Consider the following 23547-nt stretch of genomic DNA (forward strand, 5'->3'; position numbering starts at 1 on the left):
GTGCTATCTGGACATGGTGCTATCTGGACATGGTGCTATCTGGACATGGTCATGCTATCTGGACATGGTGTAATCTGGACATGGTCCTGCTATCTGGACATGGTGCAATCTGGACATGGTCATGCTATCTGGACATGGTCATGCCATCTGGACATGGTGCTATCTGGACATGGTCATGCTATCTGGATATGGTCATGCTATCTGGACATGGTGCTATCTGGACATGGTGCTATCTGGACATGGTGCTATCTGGACATGGTCATGCTATCTGGACATGGCGCTATCTGGACATGGTGCTATCTGGACATGGTCATGCTATCTGGACATGGTCATGCTATCTGGACATGGTGCTATCTGGACATGGCCATGCTATCTGGACATGGTGCTATCTGGAAATGGTCATGCTATCTGGACATGGTGCTATCTGGACATGGTCATGCTATCTGGATATGGTCATGCCATCTGGACATGGTGATATCTGGACATGGTGCTATCTGGACATGGTCATGCTATCTGGATATGGTCATGCCATCTGGACATGGTGCTATCTGGACATGGTCATGCTATCTGGACATGGTGCTATCTGGACATGGTCATGAGATCTGGACATGGCGCTATCTGGACATGGTGCTATCTGGACATGGTCATGCTATCTGGACATGGTGCTATCTGGACATGGTCATGCTATCTGGACATGGTCATGCTATCTGGACATGGTGCTATCTGGACATGGCCATGCTATCTGGACATGGTGCTATCTGGACATGGTCATGCTATCTGGACATGGTCATGCTATCTGGATATGGTCATGCTATCTGGACATAGCCATGCTATTTGGAAATGGTGCTATCTGGACATGGTCATGCTATCTGGACATGGTCATGCTATCTGGACATGGTCAAGCTATCTGGACATGGTCATGCAATCCGGACATGGTGCTATCTGGACATGGTAATGTTATCTGAACATGGTCATGCTATCTGGACATGGTCATGCTATCAGGACATGGTGCTATCTGGACATGGTGCTATCTGGACATGGTAATGCTATCTGGACATGGTCATGTTATCTGGAAATGGTGCTATCTGGATAAAATCATGCTATATGGACATGGTCATGCTATCTGGACATGGTCATGCCATCTGGACATATTGCTTTCTGGACAATGTCTATCTGGATAAAGTCATGCTATCTGGACATGGTCATGCTATCTGGACATGGTGCTATCTGGACATGATCATGTTATCTGGAAATGGTGCTATCTGGACATATTGCTTTCTGGACAATGTCTATCTGGACATGCTCATGCTATCTGGACATGGTCATGCAATCTGGGCATGGTCATGCTATCTGGACATGGTCATGCTATCTGGAAATGGTCATGCTATCTGGACATGGTCTATCTGGAAAAAAGTAATGCTATCTGGACATGGTCATGCTATCTGGACATGGTGCTATCTGGATATTGTCATGCTATCTGGACATGGTGCTATCTGGACATGGTCATGCTATCTGGACATGGTGCTATCTGGATATTGTCATGCTATCTGGACATGGTGCTATCTGGACATGGTCATGCTAGCTGGACATGGTCATGCTATCTGGACATGGTGCTATCTGGATATTGTCATGCTATCTGGACATGGTGCTATCTGGACATGGTCATGCTATCTGGACATGGTGCTATCTGGATAAAGTCATGCTATCTGGACATGGTGCTATCTGGACATGGTGCTATCTGGACATGGTCATGCTATCTGGACATGGTGCTATCTGGACAAGGAGCTATCTGGATATTGTCATGCTATCTGGACATGGTGCTATCTGGACATGGTGCTATCTGGACATGGTGCTATCTGGATATTGTCATGCTATCTGGACATGGTGCTATCTGGACATGGTCATGCTATCTGGACATGGTCATGCTATCTGGACATGGTGCTATCTGGACATGGTCATGCTATCTGGACATGGTGCTATCTGGACATGGTCATGCTATCTGGACATGGTGCTATCTGGATAAAGTCATGCTATCTGGACATGGTGCTATCTGGACATGGTGCTATCTGGACATGGTCATGCTATCTGGACATGGTGCTATCTGGACATGGAGCTATCTGGATATTGTCATGCTATCTGGACATGGTGCTATCTGGACATGGTCATGCTATCTGGACATGGTCATGCTATCTGGACATGGTGCTATCTGGATATTGTCATGCTATCTGGACATGGTGCTATCTGGACATGGCCATGCTATCTGGACATGGTGCTATCTGGATAAAGTCATGCTATCTGGACAAGGTCGATCTGGATGAAGTCATGCTCTCAGGATATGGTCATGCTATCTGGACATGGTGCTATCTGGACATGGTGCATCTGTTCATGGTCATGCTATCTGGACATGGTGCTACCTGGACATGGTCATGCTATCTGGACATGGTGCTATATGGACATGGTCATGCTATCTGGATATGGTCATGCTATCTGGACATGGTCATGCTATCTGGACATAGTCTATCTGGATAAAGTCATGCTCTCTGGATATGGTCATGCTATTTGGACATGGTGATATCTGGACATGGTGATATCTGGACATGGTCATGCTATCTGGATATGGTCTATCTGGATAAAGTCATGCTATCTGGACATGGTGATGCCATCTGGACATGGTGCTATCTGGATAAAGTCATGCTATCTGGACATGGTGCTATCTGGACATGGTGCTATCTGGACATGGTCATGCTATCTGGACATGGTGCTATCTGGACATGGAGCTATCTGGATATTGTCATGCTATCTGGACATGGTGCTATCTGGACATGGTCATGCTATCTGGACATGGTCATGCTATCTGGACATGGTGCTATCTGGATATTGTCATGCTATCTGGACATGGTGCTATCTGGACATGGTCATGCTATCTGGACATGGTGCTATCTGGATAAAGTCATGCTATCTGGACAAGGTCCATCTGGATAAAGTCATGCTCTCAGGATATGGTCATGCTATCTGGACATGGTGCTATCTGTTCATGGTCATGCTATCAGGACATGGTGCTACCTGGACATGGTCATGCTATCTGGACATGGTGCTATATGGACATGGTCATGCTATCTGGATATGGTCATGCTATCTGGACATGGTCATGCTATCTGGACATGGTGATATCTGGACATGGTGATATCTGGACATGGTCATGCTATCTGGATATGTTCTGTCTGGATAAAGTCATGCTATCTGGACATGGTGATGCCATCTGGACATGGTGCTATCTGGACATGGTGCTATCTGGAAATGGTCACGCTATCTGGAAATGGTCATGCTATCTGGAAATGGTCATGCTATCTGGACATGGTCTACCTGGATAAAGTCATGCAATCTGGACATGGTCATGCCATCTGGAAATGGTCATGCTATCTGGACATGGTCATGCTATCTGGAAATGGTCATGCTATCTGGACATGGTCATGTTATCTGGACATGGTGCTATCTGGACATAGTCATGATATCTGGACATGGTCATGCTATCTGGAAATGTTGCTATCTGGACATGGTCATGCTATCTGGAAATGTTGCTATCTGGACATGGTGCTATCTGGACATGGTCATGCTATCAGGATATGGTCATGCTATCTGGACATGGTGCTATCTGGACATGGTCATGCTATCTGGAAATGGTCATGCTATCTGTACATGGTCATGCTATCTGGAAATGTTGCCATCTAGACATGGTCATGCTATCTGGACATGGTGCTATCTGCACATGGTCATGCTATCTGGACATGGTGCTATCTGTAAATGGTCATGATATCTTGAAATGGTCATGGTATCTTGAAATGGTAATGCTTTCAGGACATGGTCATGCTATCTGGACATGGTCATGCTATCTGGACATGGTGCTATCTGAACATGGCCATGCTATCTGGACATGGTGCTATCTGGACATGGTGCTTTTATCTAGAAATGGTCATGACATCGAGACATGGTCATGCTATCTGGATATGGTGCTATCTGGATATGGTGCTATCTGGACATGGTCATGCTATCTGGACATGGTCATGCTATCTGGACATGGTCATGCTATCTGGACATGGTCATGCAATCCAGACATGGTGCTATCTGGACATGGTCATGCTATCTGGACATGGTAATGTTATCTGAACATGGTCATAATATCTGGACATGGTCATGCTATCTGGACATGGTCATGCTATCTGGACATGGTCATGCTATCAGGACATGGTGCTATCTGGACATGGTGCTATCTGGACATGGTAATGCTATCTGGACATGGTCATGTTATCTGGAAATGGTGTTATCTGGATAAAATCATGCTATATGGACATGGTCACTCTATCTGGACATGGTCATGCCATCTGGACATATTGCTTTCTGGACAATGTCTATCTGGATAAAGTCATGCTATCTGGACATGGTCACGCTATCTGGACATGGTGCTATCTGGACATGGTCATGTTATCTGGAAATGGTGCTATCTGGATAAAATCATGCTATATGGACATGGTCATGCCATCTGGACATATTGCTTTCTGGACAATGTCTATCTGGACATGGTCATGCTATCTGGAAATGGTCATGCTATCTGGACATGGTCTATCTGGAAAAAAGTAATGCTATCTGGACATGGTCATGCTATCTGGACATGGTGCTATCTGGACATGGTGCTATCTGGATATTGTCATGCTATCTGGACATGGTGCTATCTGGACATGGTCATGCTATCTGGACATGGTCATGCTATCTGGACATGGTGCTATCTGGATATTGTCATGCTATCTGGACATGGTGCTATCTGGACATGGTCATGCTATCTGGACATGGTGCTATCTGGATAAAGTCATGCTATCTGGACATGGTGCTATCTGGACATGGTGCTATCTGGACATGGTCATGCTATCTGGACATGGTGCTTTCTGGACATGGAGCTATCTGGATATTGTCATGCTATCTGGACATGGTGCTATCTGGACATGGTGCTATCTGGACATGGTGCTATCTGGATATTGTCATGCTATCTGGACATGGTGCTATCTGGACATGGTCATGCTATCTGGACATGGTCATGCTATCTGGACATGGTGCTATCTGGATATTGTCATGCTATCTGGACATGGTGCTATCTGGACATGGTCATGCTATCTGGACATGGTGCTATCTGGATAAAGTCATGCTATCTGGACATGGTGCTATCTGGACATGGTGCTATCTGGACATGGTCATGCTATCTGGACATGGTCATGCTATCTGGACATGGTGCTATCTGGATATTGTCATGCTATCTGGACATGGTGCTATCTGGACATGGTCATGCTATCTGGACATGGTGCTATCTGGATAAAGTCATGCTATCTGGACATGGTGCTATCTGGACATGGTGCTATCTGGACATGGTCATGCTATCTGGACATGGTCATGCTATCTGGACATGGTGCTATCTGGATATTGTCATGCTATCTGGACATGGTGCTATCTGGACATGGTCATGCTATCTGGACATGGTGCTATCTGGATAAAGTCATGCTATCTGGACAAGGTCCATCTGGATAAAGTCATGCTCTCAGGATATGGTCATGCTATCTGGACATGGTGCTATCTGGACATGGTGCATCTGTTCATGGTCATGCTACCTGGACATGGTGCTACCTGGACATGGTCATGCTATCTGGACATGGTGCTATATGGACATGGTCATGCTATCTGGATATGGTCATGCTATCTGGACATGGTCATGCTATCTGGACATAGTCTATCTGGATAAAGTCATGCTCTCTGGATATGGTCATGCTATTTGGACATGGTGATATCTGGACATGGTGATATCTGGACATGGTCATGCTATCTGGATATGGTCTATCTGGATAAAGTCATGCTATCTGGACATGGTGATGCCATCTGGACATGGTGCTATCTGGATAAAGTCATGCTATCTGGACATGGTGCTATCTGGACATGGTGCTATCTGGACATGGAGCTATCTGGATATTGTCATGCTATCTGGACATGGTGCTATCTGGACATGGTCATGCTATCTGGACATGGTCATGCTATCTGGACATGGTGCTATCTGGATATTGTCATGCTATCTGGACATGGTGCTATCTGGACATGGTCATGCTATCTGGACATGGTGCTATATGGACATGGTCATGCTATCTGGATATGGTCATGCTATCTGGACATGGTCATGCTATCTTGACATAGTCTATCTGGATAAAGTCATGCTATTTGGACATGGTGATGCCATCTGGACATGGTGATATCTGGACATGGTGATATCTGGACATGGTCATGCTATCTGGATATGTTCTGTCTGGATAAAGTCATGCTATCTGGACATGGTGATGCCATCTGGACATGGTGCTATCTGGACATGGTGCTATCTGAAAATGGTCACGCTATCTGGAAATGGTCATGCTATCTGGAAATGGTCATGCTATCTGGACATGGTCTACCTGGATAAAGTCATGCAATCTGGACATGGTCATGCCATCTGGAAATGGTCATGCTATCTGGACATGGTCATGCTATCTGGAAATGGTCATGCTATCTGGACATGGTCATGTTATCTGGACATGGTGCTATCTGGACATAGTCATGATATCTGGACATGGTCATGCTATCTGGAAATGTTGCTATCTGGACATGGTGCTATCTGGACATAGTCATGATATCTGGACATGGTCATGCTATCTGGAAATGTTGCTATCTGGAAATGTTGCTATCTGGACATGGTGCTATCTGGACATGGTCATGCTATCAGGATATGGTCATGCTATCTGGACATGGTGCTATCTGGACATGGTCATGCTATCTGGAAATGGTCATGCTATCTGTACATGGTCATGCTATCTGGAAATGTTGCTATCTAGACATGGTCATGCTATCTGGACATGGTGCTATCTGCACATGGTCATGCTATCTGGACATGGTGCTATCTGTAAATGGTCATGATATCTTGAAATGGTCATGGTATCTTGAAATGGTAATGCTTTCAGGACATGGTCATGCTATCTGGACATGGTCATGCTATCTGGACATGGTGCTATCTGAACATGGCCATGCTATCTGGACATGGTGCTATCTGGACATGGTGCTTTTATCTAGAAATGGTCATGACATCGAGACATGGTCATGCTATCTGGATATGGTGCTATCTGGATATGGTGCTATCTGGACATGGTGATATCTGGACATGGTCATGCTATCTGGAAATGGTCATGCTATCTGGACATGGTCATGCTATCTGGACATGGTGCTATCTGGACATGGTGCTTTTATCTAGAAATGGTCATGACATCGAGACATGGTCATGCTATCTGGATATGGTGCTATCTGGATATGGTGCTATCTGGACATGGTGATATCTGCACATGGTCATACAATCTGGATATGGTCATGCTATCTGGACATGGTGCTATCAGGACATGGTCATGCTATCTGGATATGGTCATGCTATCTGGACATGGTGCTATCAGGACATGGTCATGCTATCAGGATATGGTCATGCTATCTGGATATGGTGCTATCTGGATATGGTGCTATCTGGACATGGTGATATCTGGACATGGTCATGCTATCTGGAAATGGTCATGCTATCTGGAATCGGTTATGCTATCTGGACATGGTGCTATCTGCACATGGTCATACAATCTGGATATGTTCATGCTATCTGGACATGGTCATGCTATCTGGACATGGTGCTATCTGGATATGGTCATGCTATCTGGACATGGTGCTATCAGGACATGGTCATGCTATCTGGATATGGTCATGCTATCTGGACATGGTGCTATCAGGACATGGTCATGCTATCAGGATATGGCCATGCTATCTGGGCATGGTGCTATCAGGACATGGTCATGCTATCAGGACATGGTCATGATATCTTGATATGGTCATGCTATCTGGACATGGTGCTATCAGGACATGGTCATGCTATCAGGACATGGTCATGATATCTGGACATGGTGCTATCTGGACATGGTCATGCTATCAGGATATGGTCATGCTATCTGGACATGGTGCTATCTTGAAATGGTCATGCTATCTGGACATGGTCATGCTATCTGTACATTGTCATGATATCTGGACATGGTCATGCTATCTTGAAATGGTCATGCTATCTGGACATGGTGCTATCTGGACATGGTGCTATCTGGACATGGTCATGCTATCTGTACATTGTCATGATATCTGGACATGGTAATGCTATCTTGAAATGGTCATGCTATCTGGACATGGTGCTATCTGGACATGGTGCTATCTGGACATGGTCATACTATCTGGAAATGGTCATGACATCTAGACATGGTCATGCTATCTGGAATCGGTTTTGCTATCTGTACATGGTCATGCTAACTGGACATTGACATGCTATCTGGATATGGTGCTATCTGGACATGGTCATGCTATCTGGACATGGTGCTATCTGCACATGGTCATTCTATCTGGACATGGTGCTATCAGGACATGGTCATGCTATCTGGACATGGTGCTATCTGGATATGGTCATGCTATCTGGACATAGTACTATCTGGACATGGTCATGCTATCTGGATATGGTCATGCTATCTGGACATGGTGCTATCAGGACATGATCATGCTATCTGGACATGGTGCTATCTGGATATGGTCATTCTATCTGGACATGGTGCTATCTGGATATTGTCATGCTATCTGGACATGGTGCTATCTGGACATGGTCATGCTATCTGGACATGGTGCTATCTGGATAAAGTCATGCTATCTGGACATGGTGCTATCTGGACATGGTGCTATCTGGACATGGTCATGCTATCTGGACATGGTCATGCTATCTGGACATGGTGCTATCTGGATATTGTCATGCTATCTGGACATGGTGCTATCTGGACATGGTCATGCTATCTGGACATGGTGCTATCTGGATAAAGTCATGCTATCTGGACAAGGTCCATCTGGATAAAGTCATGCTCTCAGGATATGGTCATGCTATCTGGACATGGTGCTATCTGGACATGGTGCATCTGTTCATGGTCATGCTACCTGGACATGGTGCTACCTGGACATGGTCATGCTATCTGGACATGGTGCTATATGGACATGGTCATGCTATCTGGATATGGTCATGCTATCTGGACATGGTCATGCTATCTGGACATAGTCTATCTGGATAAAGTCATGCTCTCTGGATATGGTCATGCTATTTGGACATGGTGATATCTGGACATGGTGATATCTGGACATGGTCATGCTATCTGGATATGGTCTATCTGGATAAAGTCATGCTATCTGGACATGGTGATGCCATCTGGACATGGTGCTATCTGGATAAAGTCATGCTATCTGGACATGGTGCTATCTGGACATGGTGCTATCTGGACATGGAGCTATCTGGATATTGTCATGCTATCTGGACATGGTGCTATCTGGACATGGTCATGCTATCTGGACATGGTCATGCTATCTGGACATGGTGCTATCTGGATATTGTCATGCTATCTGGACATGGTGCTATCTGGACATGGTCATGCTATCTGGACATGGTGCTATATGGACATGGTCATGCTATCTGGATATGGTCATGCTATCTGGACATGGTCATGCTATCTTGACATAGTCTATCTGGATAAAGTCATGCTATTTGGACATGGTGATGCCATCTGGACATGGTGATATCTGGACATGGTGATATCTGGACATGGTCATGCTATCTGGATATGTTCTGTCTGGATAAAGTCATGCTATCTGGACATGGTGATGCCATCTGGACATGGTGCTATCTGGACATGGTGCTATCTGAAAATGGTCACGCTATCTGGAAATGGTCATGCTATCTGGAAATGGTCATGCTATCTGGACATGGTCTACCTGGATAAAGTCATGCAATCTGGACATGGTCATGCCATCTGGAAATGGTCATGCTATCTGGACATGGTCATGCTATCTGGAAATGGTCATGCTATCTGGACATGGTCATGTTATCTGGACATGGTGCTATCTGGACATAGTCATGATATCTGGACATGGTCATGCTATCTGGAAATGTTGCTATCTGGACATGGTGCTATCTGGACATAGTCATGATATCTGGACATGGTCATGCTATCTGGAAATGTTGCTATCTGGAAATGTTGCTATCTGGACATGGTGCTATCTGGACATGGTCATGCTATCAGGATATGGTCATGCTATCTGGACATGGTGCTATCTGGACATGGTCATGCTATCTGGAAATGGTCATGCTATCTGTACATGGTCATGCTATCTGGAAATGTTGCTATCTAGACATGGTCATGCTATCTGGACATGGTGCTATCTGCACATGGTCATGCTATCTGGACATGGTGCTATCTGTAAATGGTCATGATATCTTGAAATGGTCATGGTATCTTGAAATGGTAATGCTTTCAGGACATGGTCATGCTATCTGGACATGGTCATGCTATCTGGACATGGTGCTATCTGAACATGGCCATGCTATCTGGACATGGTGCTATCTGGACATGGTGCTTTTATCTAGAAATGGTCATGACATCGAGACATGGTCATGCTATCTGGATATGGTGCTATCTGGATATGGTGCTATCTGGACATGGTGATATCTGGACATGGTCATGCTATCTGGAAATGGTCATGCTATCTGGACATGGTCATGCTATCTGGACATGGTGCTATCTGGACATGGTGCTTTTATCTAGAAATGGTCATGACATCGAGACATGGTCATGCTATCTGGATATGGTGCTATCTGGATATGGTGCTATCTGGACATGGTGATATCTGCACATGGTCATACAATCTGGATATGGTCATGCTATCTGGACATGGTGCTATCAGGACATGGTCATGCTATCTGGATATGGTCATGCTATCTGGACATGGTGCTATCAGGACATGGTCATGCTATCAGGATATGGTCATGCTATCTGGATATGGTGCTATCTGGATATGGTGCTATCTGGACATGGTGATATCTGGACATGGTCATGCTATCTGGAAATGGTCATGCTATCTGGAATCGGTTATGCTATCTGGACATGGTGCTATCTGCACATGGTCATACAATCTGGATATGGTCATGCTATCTGGACATGGTCATGCTATCTGGACATGGTGCTATCTGGATATGGTCATGCTATCTGGACATGGTGCTATCAGGACATGGTCATGCTATCTGGATATGGTCATGCTATCTGGACATGGTGCTATCAGGACATGGTCATGCTATCAGGATATGGCCATGCTATCTGGGCATGGTGCTATCAGGACATGGTCATGCTATCAGGACATGGTCATGATATCTTGATATGGTCATGCTATCTGGACATGGTGCTATCAGGACATGGTCATGCTATCAGGACATGGTCATGATATCTGGACATGGTGCTATCTGGACATGGTCATGCTATCAGGATATGGTCATGCTATCTGGACATGGTGCTATCTTGAAATGGTCATGCTATCTGGACATGGTCATGCTATCTGTACATTGTCATGATATCTGGACATGGTCATGCTATCTTGAAATGGTCATGCTATCTGGACATGGTGCTATCTGGACATGGTGCTATCTGGACATGGTCATGCTATCTGTACATTGTCATGATATCTGGACATGGTAATGCTATCTTGAAATGGTCATGCTATCTGGACATGGTGCTATCTGGACATGGTGCTATCTGGACATGGTCATACTATCTGGAAATGGTCATGACATCTAGACATGGTCATGCTATCTGGAATCGGTTTTGCTATCTGTACATGGTCATGCTAACTGGACATTGACATGCTATCTGGATATGGTGCTATCTGGACATGGTCATGCTATCTGGACATGGTGCTATCTGCACATGGTCATTCTATCTGGACATGGTGCTATCAGGACATGGTCATGCTATCTGGACATGGTGCTATCTGGATATGGTCATGCTATCTGGACATAGTACTATCTGGACATGGTCATGCTATCTGGATATGGTCATGCTATCTGGACATGGTGCTATCAGGACATGATCATGCTATCTGGACATGGTGCTATCTGGATATGGTCATTCTATCTGGACATGGTGCTATCTGGATATGGTCATTCTATCTGGACATGGTGCTATCAGGACATGGTCATGCTATCTGGACATGGTGCTATCTGGATATGGTGCTATCTGGACATGGTGCTATCTGGATATGGTCATGTTATCTGGACATGGTCATGCTATCTGGATATGGTCATGCTTTCTGGACATGTTGCTATCTGGACATGGTGCTATCTGGACATGGTCATGCTATCTGGATATGGTCATGCTATCTGGATATGGTCATGCTATCTGGAAATGGTGCTATCTGGACATGGTCATGCTATCTGGAAATGGTCATGCTATCTGGATATGGTAATTCTATCTGGAAATGGTGCTATCAGGATATGGTCATGCTATCAGGGCATGGTGCTATCTGGACATGGTGCTATCTGGACATGGTCATGATATCTGGAGATGGTCATGCTATCTGGATATGGTCATGCTATCTGGATATGGTCATGCTATCTGGACATGGTCATGCTATCTGGACATGGTGCTATCTGGACATGGTCATGCTATCTGGACATGGCCATGCTATCTGGACATGGTGCTATCTGGACATGGTCATGCTATCTGGACATGGCCATGCAATCTGGACATGGTCATGCTATCTAAACATGGTCATGCTATCTAAACATGTTCATGCAATCTGGATATGGTGGTATCTGGACTTGGTCATGATATCCGAACATTGTCATGCTATCTGGACATGGTGCTATCTGGACATGGTCATGCTATCTGGACATGGTGCTATCTGGACATGGTGCTATCTGTAAATGGTCAGCCTATCTGTACATTGTCAAGATCTCTGGACATGGTGCTATCAGGACATGGTCATGCTATCTGGACATGGTCGTGCTATCTGGACATGGTGCTATCTGGATATGGTCATGCTATCTGGACATGGTGCTATCTGGACATGGTCATGCTATCTGGACATGGTCATGATATCTGGACATGGTCATGCTATCTAGATATGGTCATGCTATCTGGACATGGTCATGCTATCTGGACATGGTGCTATCTGGACATGGTCATGCTACCTGGACATGGTGCTATCTGGACATGGTCATGCTATCTGGACATGGTGCTATCTGGACATGGTCATGCTACCTGGACATGTTGCTGTCAGGACATGGTCATGCTATCTGGACATGGTCATGCTATCTGGACATGGTCATGATATCTGGACATGGTCATGCTATCTAGATATGGTCATGCTATCTGGACATGGTCATGCTACCTGGACATGGTGCTATCTGGACATGGTCATGATATCCGCACATTATCATGCTATCTGGGCATGGTGCAATCTCGACATGGTGCTATCAGGACATGGTCGTGCTATCTGGACATGGTGCTATCAGGACATGGTCGTGCTATCTGGACATGGTGCTATCAGGACATGGTTGTGCTATCTGGACATGGTGCTATCTGGACATGGTGCTATCTGGACATGGTCATGATATCTGGACATGGTGCTATCTGGACATGGTGCTATCTGTAAATGGTCATGCTATCTTGAAATGGTCATGCTATCTTGAATATGGTCATCCTATCTGTACATTGTCATGATATCTGGACATGGTGCTATCAGGACATGGTCATGCTATCTGGACATGGTCATACTATCTGGACATGGTCATGCTATCTGGACATGGTCATGCTATCTGGACATGGTGCTATCTGGACATGGTGCTATCTGTAAATGGTCATCCTATCTGGACATGGTCATGCTATCTGGACATGGTCATACTATCTGGACATGGTCATGCTATCTGGACATGGTGCTATCTGGATATGGTCATGCTATCTGGACATGGTGCTATCTGGACATGGGCATGCTATCTGGATATGGTCATGCTATCTGGACATGGTGCTATCTGGACATGGTCATGATATCCGAACATTGTCATGCTATCTGGACATGGTGCTATCTGGACATTGTCATGACATCTGGACATGGTCATGCTATCTGGACATGGTCATGCTATCTGGACATGGTGCTATCTGGACATGGTCATGCTATCTGGGCATGGTGCAATCTCGACATGGTGCTATCAGGACATGGTCGTGCTATCTGGACATGGTGCTATCAGGACATGGTCGTGCTATCTGGACATGGTGCTATCAGGACATGGTCGTGCTATCTGGACATGGTGCTATCTGGACATGGTCATGCTATCTGGACATGGTGCTATCTGGACATGGTCATGCTACCTGGACATGGCCATGCTATCTGGACATGGTCATGCAATCTGGACATGGTGCTATCTGGACTTGGTCATGATATCCGAACATTGTCATGCTATCGGGACATGGTGCTATCTGGACATGGTCATGATATCTGGACAAGGTGCTATCTGTAAATGGTCATGCTATCTTGAAATGGTCATGCTATCTTCAAACGGTCTTCCTATCTGTACATTGTCATGATATCTGGACATGGTGCTATCAGGACATGGTCATGCTATCTGTACATGGTCATGCTATCTGGACATGGTCATACTATCTGGACATGGTCATGCTATCTGGACATGGTGCTATCTGGACATGGTGCTATCTGGACATGGTGCTATCTGGACATGGCCATGATATCTGGATCTGGTCATGCTAAATGAAAGAAAGAAGACAGAAGCGTATTCTCCAAAAGAACTAACGTTAGTCTACAACAGGCCAAGCATGAGACCCTTTCTGAAATCTATAAATAATTAATATTACTAACCAGCCATTAATCTTTCAGCAGCCTCAGTATTAAGAATGTGTTGGAGATTAAGTTCCAGATGCATTTTGAAGCTATACAAAGCAGTTGTGAACGGTGTTGTCTGTCATTCATGGGTGGACTGTTGTTGCTTTCTTTTTCATCATAATGTCACATTGTTGTTGTGGTCGTAAAACATATTTGGAAACCATTGATAGACTGTTGTGGTTGCCTTTTTTTCATTATAAAGTCACAAAATAAACTGGTTCTTATGTCCCCAAAAACAGTACCACTGAAAGCCTGCAACAAAAAAACAAGGCACTCATTTTCGTGTTGTGAACCATAAAAACCTATTGGAAACCCAACTACAGTAGGACAGGTGAAAGGTAACCTAGTGGTTAGAGCGTCGGGCCAAATAACCAAAAAGGTTGAATCCCCGAGCCGACAAGGTGAGAAAATCTGTCGATGTGCCCTTGAGCAAGGCACTTCACCCTAATTGCTCCTGTAAGTCTCTCTGGATAAGAGTGTCAGCTAAATGACTAACGTGTACTAGAGAGGGGCTCCATCCGATTACATGTTTAAATGATGCAGTAGCCAGACAGTACATCAGTCTAATTCTGGGAACACAGCAGAGAAATTGAATAACAACAAAGACAAAGCCCTTGAAATTATCTGATGAAAAAAAAAGAAAGGGTTTAACTTTGAAGCGATTAAAGACAGGAGGATTTGAGCCAAACAACAAGAGCACCCTTGCCATCCTGCCATCCTGCCATATAATAAGCAGTGTCAGAGGAAGCCCCAAAAATTGTCAGAGACTCCAGTCACCCAAGTCATAGACTGTTTTCTCTGCTACCACACGGGAAGCGGTACCGGAGCGCCACGTCTAAGACCAAAAGGCTCCTTAACAGCTTCTACCCCCAAGCCAGAAGATTGCTGAACAATTAATCAAATGGCCACCAGACTATTTACATTGACCCCCCCCCCCCATTTGTCTTGTCCACTGCTGCTACTCGCTGTTTATCTTCTATGCATAGTCACTTCACCCCTACCTACATGTACAAATGACCTCTAACCTGTTCCCCAGCACACTGACTCGGTACCAGTACCCCCTGTATTTAGCCTCGTTATTGTTATTTTATTGTGTTAGTTTTATACTTTTTTTATTTTAGTCTACTTGGTAAATATTTTCTTCTTCTTGAACTGCATTGTTGGTTAAGGGGCTTGTGAGTCAGCATTTCACAGTAAGGTCTACACTTGTTGTATTCGGCGCATGTGACTAATAAAGTTGGATTTGATTTCATTTGATATCCAACACATCCGGTGTACATGACAATAAAACATATTTTGCTTTAGTTTTAAAAGAATAGCAGCTTAGCCAAGTATAGGATAGAAGTGTATCCAGGTATAGAATAGAAGTGTAGCCAGGTATAGAATAGAAGTGTAGCCAGGTATAGGATAGAAGTGTAGCCAGGTATAGGATAGAAGTGTAGCCAGGTATAGGATAGAAGTGTAGCCAGGTATAGAATAGAAGTGTAGCCAGGTATAGGATAGAAGTGTAGCCAGGTATAGGATAGAAGTGTAGCCAAGTATAGAATAGAAGTGTAGCCAAGTATAGGATAGAAGTGTAGCCAAGTATAGGATAGAAGTGTAGCCAAGTATAGAATAGAAGTGTAGCCAGGTATAGAATAGAAGTGTAGCCAAGTATAGAATAGAAGTGTAGCCAGGTATAGAATAGAAGTGTAGCCAGGTATAGAATAGAAGTGTAGCCAGGTATAGAATAGAAGTGTTGCCAGGTATAGAATAGATGTATAGCCAGGTATAGAATAGAAGTGTTGCCAGGTATAGAATAGAAGTGTAGCCAGGTATAGAATATAAGTGTAGCCAGGTATAGAATAGAAGTGTAGCCAGGTATAGAATAGAAGTATAGCCAGGTATAGAATAGAAGTGTTGCCAGGTATAGAATAGAAGTGTAGCCAGGTATAGAATAGAAGTGTAGCCAGGTATAGAATAGAAGTGTAGCCAGGAATAGAATAGCAGTGTAGCCAGCTATAGAATAGAAGTGTAGCCAGGTATAAAATAGAAGTGTAGCCAGATATTGAATAGAAGTGTAGCCAGGAATAGAATAGAAGTGTAGCCAGGTATAGAATAGAATTATAGCCAGGTGTAGAATAGAAGTGTTGCCAGGTATAGAATAGAAGTGTAGCCAGGTATAGAATAGAAGTGTAGCCAGGTATAGAATAGAAGTGTAGCCAGGTATAGAATAGAAGTGTAGCCAGGTATAGAATAGAAGTATAGCCAGGTAGAGAATAGAAGTATAGCCAGGTATAGAATAGAAGTGTAGCCAGGTATAGAATAGATGTATAGCCAGGTATAGAATATAAGTGTAGCCAGGTATAGAATAGAAGTATAGCCAGGTATAGAATAGAAGTGTTGCCAGGTATATAATAGAAGTGTAGCCAGGTATAGAATATAAGTGTAGCCAGGTATAGAATAGAAGTGTAGCCAGGTATAGAATAGAAGTGTAGCCAGGAATAGAATAGCAGTGTAGCCAGCTATAGAATAGAAGTGTAGCCAGGTATAGAATAGAAGTGTAGCCAGGTATTGAATAGAAGTGTAGCCAGGAATAGAATAGAAGTGTAGCCAGGTATAGAATAGAATTATAGCCAGGTGTAGAATAGAAGTGTTGCCAGGTATAGAATAGAAGTGTAGCCAGGTATAGAATAGAGGTGTAGCCAGGTATAGAATAGAAGTGTAGCCAGGTATAGAATAGAAGTGTAGCCAGGTATAGAATAGCAGTGTAGCCAGCTATAGAATAGAAGTGTAGCCAGGTAGAGAATAGAAGTGTAGCCAGGTATAGAATAGAAGTGTAGCCAGGAATAGAATAGATGTGTAGCCAGGTATAGAATAGAAGTATAGCCAGGTATAGAATAGAAGTGTAGCCAGAAATAGAATAGAAGTGTAGCCAGGAATAGAATAGCAGTGTAGCCAGGTATAGAATATCCATACAATTCTGAATTGGAGCCAGGAATACAGAGTAGGCTTACAGCATTGGTGTAGAATAGCCACTCAATTATATAAGCCAGGGTCAAGAAGGAAGATCTCTGCGCTGGCATTGTTTATGGCCTTCTCTCTTTACATTGACAAGATAACACATCACTGTGATGTAGAGCCCAGTGGAAGGTGTCACGAATGAGGCAAGGCTATGGAGCAAACTGCTGAACCCCTGTCATGTGACAAGGGAGGTGACCATTTGAGGACATTGTAAAAGGGAGTCAAGGTTTCCATTCAATCATCTTGGTACAAAACAAGGTATTTGCATTCTCTTTAGTCAAGTACAAGCAAAGATTCTAATAAATTGTAGCCAATACATTGAAGCTAGTCAAAAATTGCACTCATTTTATAACTTTACAGGCTTGAATCTTTAAAATGATCTCTATTAATGAGACAGTTACGTTAATAAGCGGTCATGTATATCACCTGATTGGTGCAAATATGCCCTGTGTGTCTGCTATTCCAGAACAGGTTGATCATGTTACATAATTGTTGTGGGGCCTGCCTGCTGTAGCCTAAAGTAAGCTCATTGACTGACATGTAGTAGTTCTAATCCTGGCTAACCTTCTTTCTACAATCTAATGACACACCGTTCTGGAATATGACCGACCACTGTGACCCCGCCCTATTTGCAACGCAAGGAATGTGTTTATCCTACCATTCAAACGACAATAACATGTGAGTTTTTATTTTGGTGACAGACAATATTAATATGAGAAGATAAGGGGTGTCCTAAAGCTGTGGACAGTGTTTTAAAAAAAAAATGTAATCACAAAATATCTCAGAATCAGGGTTGAAAGTAGCCTAAGCTGGTTTGGGTCCGGTATGGAGTATACCAGCAAAATAAATAGTTGGGATACGCCATACCGGTTAAACATGCGCCAATCACAATAATTAAAACATAGATTACAAGAAATGTGTAGGCTATTACACTAGTTATCATTACCGCATGTCTGTCGCATGACAAATACGTGAATAGACTTGAAAACTTGTGGAATGTTAATTTAGTCTCGGGAACAGAATTAGAGAAATATGAATAATTTCTTTCAGCATTTTGAGAGAATGCGGATACGCGTTTAGGGACCATATTATTATATCATTTCTTTCAGCAACATAAAAACGGGATATATTTAGTTTTCAACCACATAAACTATTCATCCAAGACGAACTGAAATACTACCAGAAACATGTTGGATCATTTTCCCAACTTTTCGTTTCCCTAAAACTGTTCAAACTGATGAAATTTTGAAATTTTGCACGGAAAACCTCCCTGCTCCTTAAACATCCTCCCTCCGTGAGAGAAGCAGAAATGAATCTATCAATTTATGTATGACATTATTCTGGTGAGCAAGGCGTAATTTTGTATTCTAGACAAGCATCAAGTAATGACGGAAGAGAAGCCGCATGTATCTAATTATAGACAACTTGACTAACAAATACCCTACCAAATGTCGGTAATTATAAGCAGAAAAATATCTAGGCCTAAATTAGGCTTAAAAACTATTTGACAAGTCTGTAATATTAGATCCATAGAGATCTGATTAAATGAATAGGGATTATATATGTAATTATATGATTTGGTCCATAATTTTTTTTTTTTTTAAAGGCTCGTACCGGGAAGAAATGTCATCTCCTTCACCCCTGCTCCTAAACAGCATCATTTGTGTAGTAGTAAAATAGCAGCAGTTATCTCCAGTCTCCACAGTGCAGAGTAGCATGTCAGCACCATGGACAGCGACGAGTTAGATTCAACCGTGTCACCATAAAATTCCAACACACTACTAGATTATTAGATTAGTATTAGGTTATTATTAATGCTGTAGATTATTTGAGAAGGCGATGGGCTATATCAGGTCCGCACAGTACAGAGTTGCATTTCATCACCATGGACAGCGACGAGTTAAACTCAGCCGAGTCAACATGAAGTCCCAGCTCGCAACTGACTGGAACAAAGGGGAGTCACCTCGCCGTCCATCCAACTCTAGCAGGGGACACGGATGCAAAGCACAACCAACTATGCCGTGTTTGATTTGTGAATACAAAACGTAGCCTGTTGGATATGGGAGCACTTGGATCTGACATCATAGCAGTGCATTTATATACACGTCAATGTTCAGGAAGTGTAGATCAGTGTATATATATATATATATATATATATATATATATATATATATATATATCTTGAAATGACACTGCAATGTTTAAACAACACACAATATAAAGCTGGGCTGTTACTGAACAAACGAGGCAGATTATGAAAGCTTCCATTTGGCCACTAGGTATCATTTTACCTTGTCAGGCGATGTGAAGATTCATTCATTCTCTCAAACAACATTCTACTGACTTACATTTACCAAAATAAGAATTATATATCTATTTGCAGCATTCAATCAGGCTCATTCTGTTATTCATGTCAATGCGCAGTATTAGGTCGGTTCTATGCAGTCAGAAAAAATGTCTGTGAGACAGTCGGTCAGTGTACGCGTGATGATCCATGCACAGCAATAGTTGCAAAGAAATAATACAAATATTTATGACGTAATGCCTACACAAGCCCATTAACCACTTATCTCAAACTTTATCCAATTTAAGTCCTTAAACAAATAAACCAATCAGCTTTATCATACAAGGGATCGTTGTAATGGGTTTATAGCTCCCTAAAAACAAATAGGCAAATTCCATCATGTTTATTCCTGCGCAGTTCTCCTTGGATTTATGTTTGATGGACGTGTATCCCACGTCAGAGCATTTTGCATTCTATTTTCTGTACATTATTCACGGTTTTACAGGCGGGCTCCGTTTAACTGTTCAAATGCCGGGTGTTTGAATTCATGCCTTCCCTTGTTATTCACCTGTTCATTTTGATGCGGATAACCAATGTTTAATTCTCTCTATCTCTTTCTCTCTCTCCCCCTCTCTCTCTCTGTGGTCGTTTCTCGATCAAATTTACCGCATATGTATTTTTCTATCCAGAGGCCATCCTCAATGATCCTCTTCGTTTCATCATTGCAGGCAGGAGCTACAACGATATGTTTTCATCCTTGATGTTCCTACATTACTGTCATGTTAAACACAGGTAACGTCGCTTAGGCTATTATAGAACCGCATATGCCACAAGCAATACTGCCTTAGTGGTGTATTGTTGTGTGAACAATCAGCATTTGTGTATTTATTAACTCGTGACATTCACCATCCTTTTCCCAAGGACATTTCGTGGATTCGTTTATTTCTGTCTTCCACATTAGAATAATGAAAACCTTGCAATGGAAAATATGAATATAATCAGAATTCAATAGGTAAAACAATCAATGCCTCTATAATTGCCTCAATACAGAAACATGATTAGCCTCTGCTTTGGGCGATGCGTAACGCGCACTGATGACAGAGTGGATGTGGTGTCTTGCGGACCTGGCTCTGTGGGTGACGGCATGGGTAAAAAGCTGAGAAGATGACTTTCCGCTCCTTACCTAAAATCGCTATAGGGATGAATGATCCAGTATCCAGCCGTCTGGACCCTTTCTTGCTCTTTCTCAACGGCTTTCTGACTGCCGAACATTCGCAGGGAGAACTTATTGACGCCGGGCTGCATCATCGCTCCAAATTGCCGCTGCATAAAGCCATGTCGGTTTCCGGACCCGTCTATATCGTCGAACCCGACCAAGGCTTCCTCCCGGTCCCCCTTGAAGCCCACCGAGTTTCCATGGTCCCCTCCTTTCATGTTCTGGCTCCCCATATTATTCTTCTGTATCGAGTCTTGCCTTTGAAATACATTATTCCCATCTGCTTTCTCCCCTTCTTTGTTGCTGGAGAACGAATTTGATTTATCTTCCATGATTTTCACTAAAACGTACTGTCTCCAGGCTCGGAGCACACAGGCTACGCGCAAAACTCAAGAGGACCCGCTGTAAAGCGCTCCCGTGTTTCATTTGATGTCCTTCAACTGCTCGGCTCCGCTGCCTCATTTGCAAATGCTGCAAACTGAGACCGACTTCTAGTGAACCTGACAGATCAGGTTTCCTGTGTTACCGCCATCTACCGACCGGACTGTATTTATTGTTCAAGCTCCTATCACGCTCGCGCAGCACTGCGGTTTAAGAGGCACACTGCTGGCTGCGGCTCGTGCACTTCATTTCCATAATGTGATTGATGATAGAGCTCCCCTTCCTCATCAGTTTAGTGAATAATATGACCATTCAGCACATGATGATATGAAGACAAAATGAACCCCTCACTTAAATGACATATAATATATGAATATTTAATACTAGTTTTATCAACTCAATGCAGAATGCCTTGACAATTCTTGTCTCAAAATGCATTTTGCTTTTCCCCAGACTGACATCTATGTGTAAGCATTTACCCTGGTATTATTACCCTGTGATTTATGCATTCAAATCAAATGCCTGCATAATATTCACGGCACATCAGAGAGCATGCATGCTGTGATCATACACCACTCTGTGATGCTACATCTGTCATCATACATCACAGAGCCTGTTGTATAGCCTTGTTCTTCAGCAGAGATGAGCTGTGGGAGAATGGCACGCCACTGTAGCCTACTGTCTGGCTGTTTAGCTATAGTCACCATGTGTGTTAATCACACCTTTCAACAGTGGCCCAGTGCGCTGTCAGATGGACACAGCTGGATATAAGCTATTCTCTGCTTTTTGCATTACGTAGTAGACTAAAGGGTCAAATCAATTCAAATCTTATTGGTCACAAACACATGGTTAGCAGATGTTATTGCGAGTGTAGCGAAACGCTTGTGCTTCTATTTCCAACAGTGCAGTAATATCTAACAAGTAATATCTAACAATTCCACAACGAATACCTAATCTAAGTAAAGGAAAAAGAGTATATGAATATAAATATATGGATGAGCAATGTTAGAGCGTTTTTGTGTGTCAAGCATCTCAGAGTAGGAGTGCGGATTTAGGACCAGTCTTACCTTTTAGATCACAGTGCATAAGATGACATGGACGGGGGGAGGGACACCTGATCTTTGATCTGCGCTCCTCTGAGATGTGTGATACCTACGACCCTGAAGTCTAACTGTCTCCTCATATGTTCACATTTGAATCGAAACAAAAAAGAGCGATTATGGTTGTTGTTTACCGTGTCCAATACCAAGAAAGTGTGCGTCAATAATGAGTTGATAATCATTCAAATAAACAAATAATTGGATAACACCTCAGTCATAACAATTCTGCTTCACATGCAGGGAGTCAGAGGTAAAGTTCACCTTGTCAGTGACAGTGACACCCACACTCGGACTGCGTCATTACCTTGTCAGTGACACCCACACTCTGACTGCGTCATTACCTTGTCAGTGACACCCACACTCTGACTGCGTCATTACCTTGTCAGTGACAGTCACACCCTCACTCTGACTGCATCAGTACCTTGTCAAATCAAATCAAATGTTATTGGTCACATACACATGGTTAGAAGATGTTAATGCGAGTGTAGTGAAATGCTTGTGCTTCTAGTTCCGACAGTGCAGTAATATCTAACAAGTAATCTAACAGTTCCCCAACAGCTACCCAATACACACAAATCTAAAGGGGTGAATGAGAATATGTACATAAAATATATGGATGAGCGATGGACGAGCGGCATAGGCAAGGTGCAATAGATGGTATAAAATGCAGTATATACATGTACATATGAGTTGAGTAATGTAAGATAAGTAAACATTATTAAAGTGGCATTGTTTAA

At 43.3% G+C, this 23547-nt stretch overlaps 1 protein-coding gene across 2 annotated transcripts in view; it reads right to left on the reverse strand.

The window, feature by feature from the left end:
• hcn1 (hyperpolarization activated cyclic nucleotide gated potassium channel 1) overlaps positions 1-21852 on the reverse strand; it is a 161799-nt gene extending 139947 nt beyond the window's left edge. Inside the window, 1 exon segment of one of the 2 annotated variants that reach the window (NM_001124318.1) lies at positions 21297-21809. In NM_001124318.1, the coding sequence (NP_001117790.1) occupies positions 21297-21661 (365 nt within the window). In that variant the 5' untranslated portion in view covers positions 21662-21809. 2 annotated transcript variants of the gene reach the window in all.
• Positions 21853-23547: the final 1695 nt, after the last annotated feature.

Source organism: Oncorhynchus mykiss, chromosome 12, assembly GCF_057628025.1.
Source record: "Oncorhynchus mykiss isolate SJ-2025 chromosome 12, ASM5762802v1, whole genome shotgun sequence".
Taxonomy (NCBI): domain Eukaryota; kingdom Metazoa; phylum Chordata; class Actinopteri; order Salmoniformes; family Salmonidae; genus Oncorhynchus; species Oncorhynchus mykiss.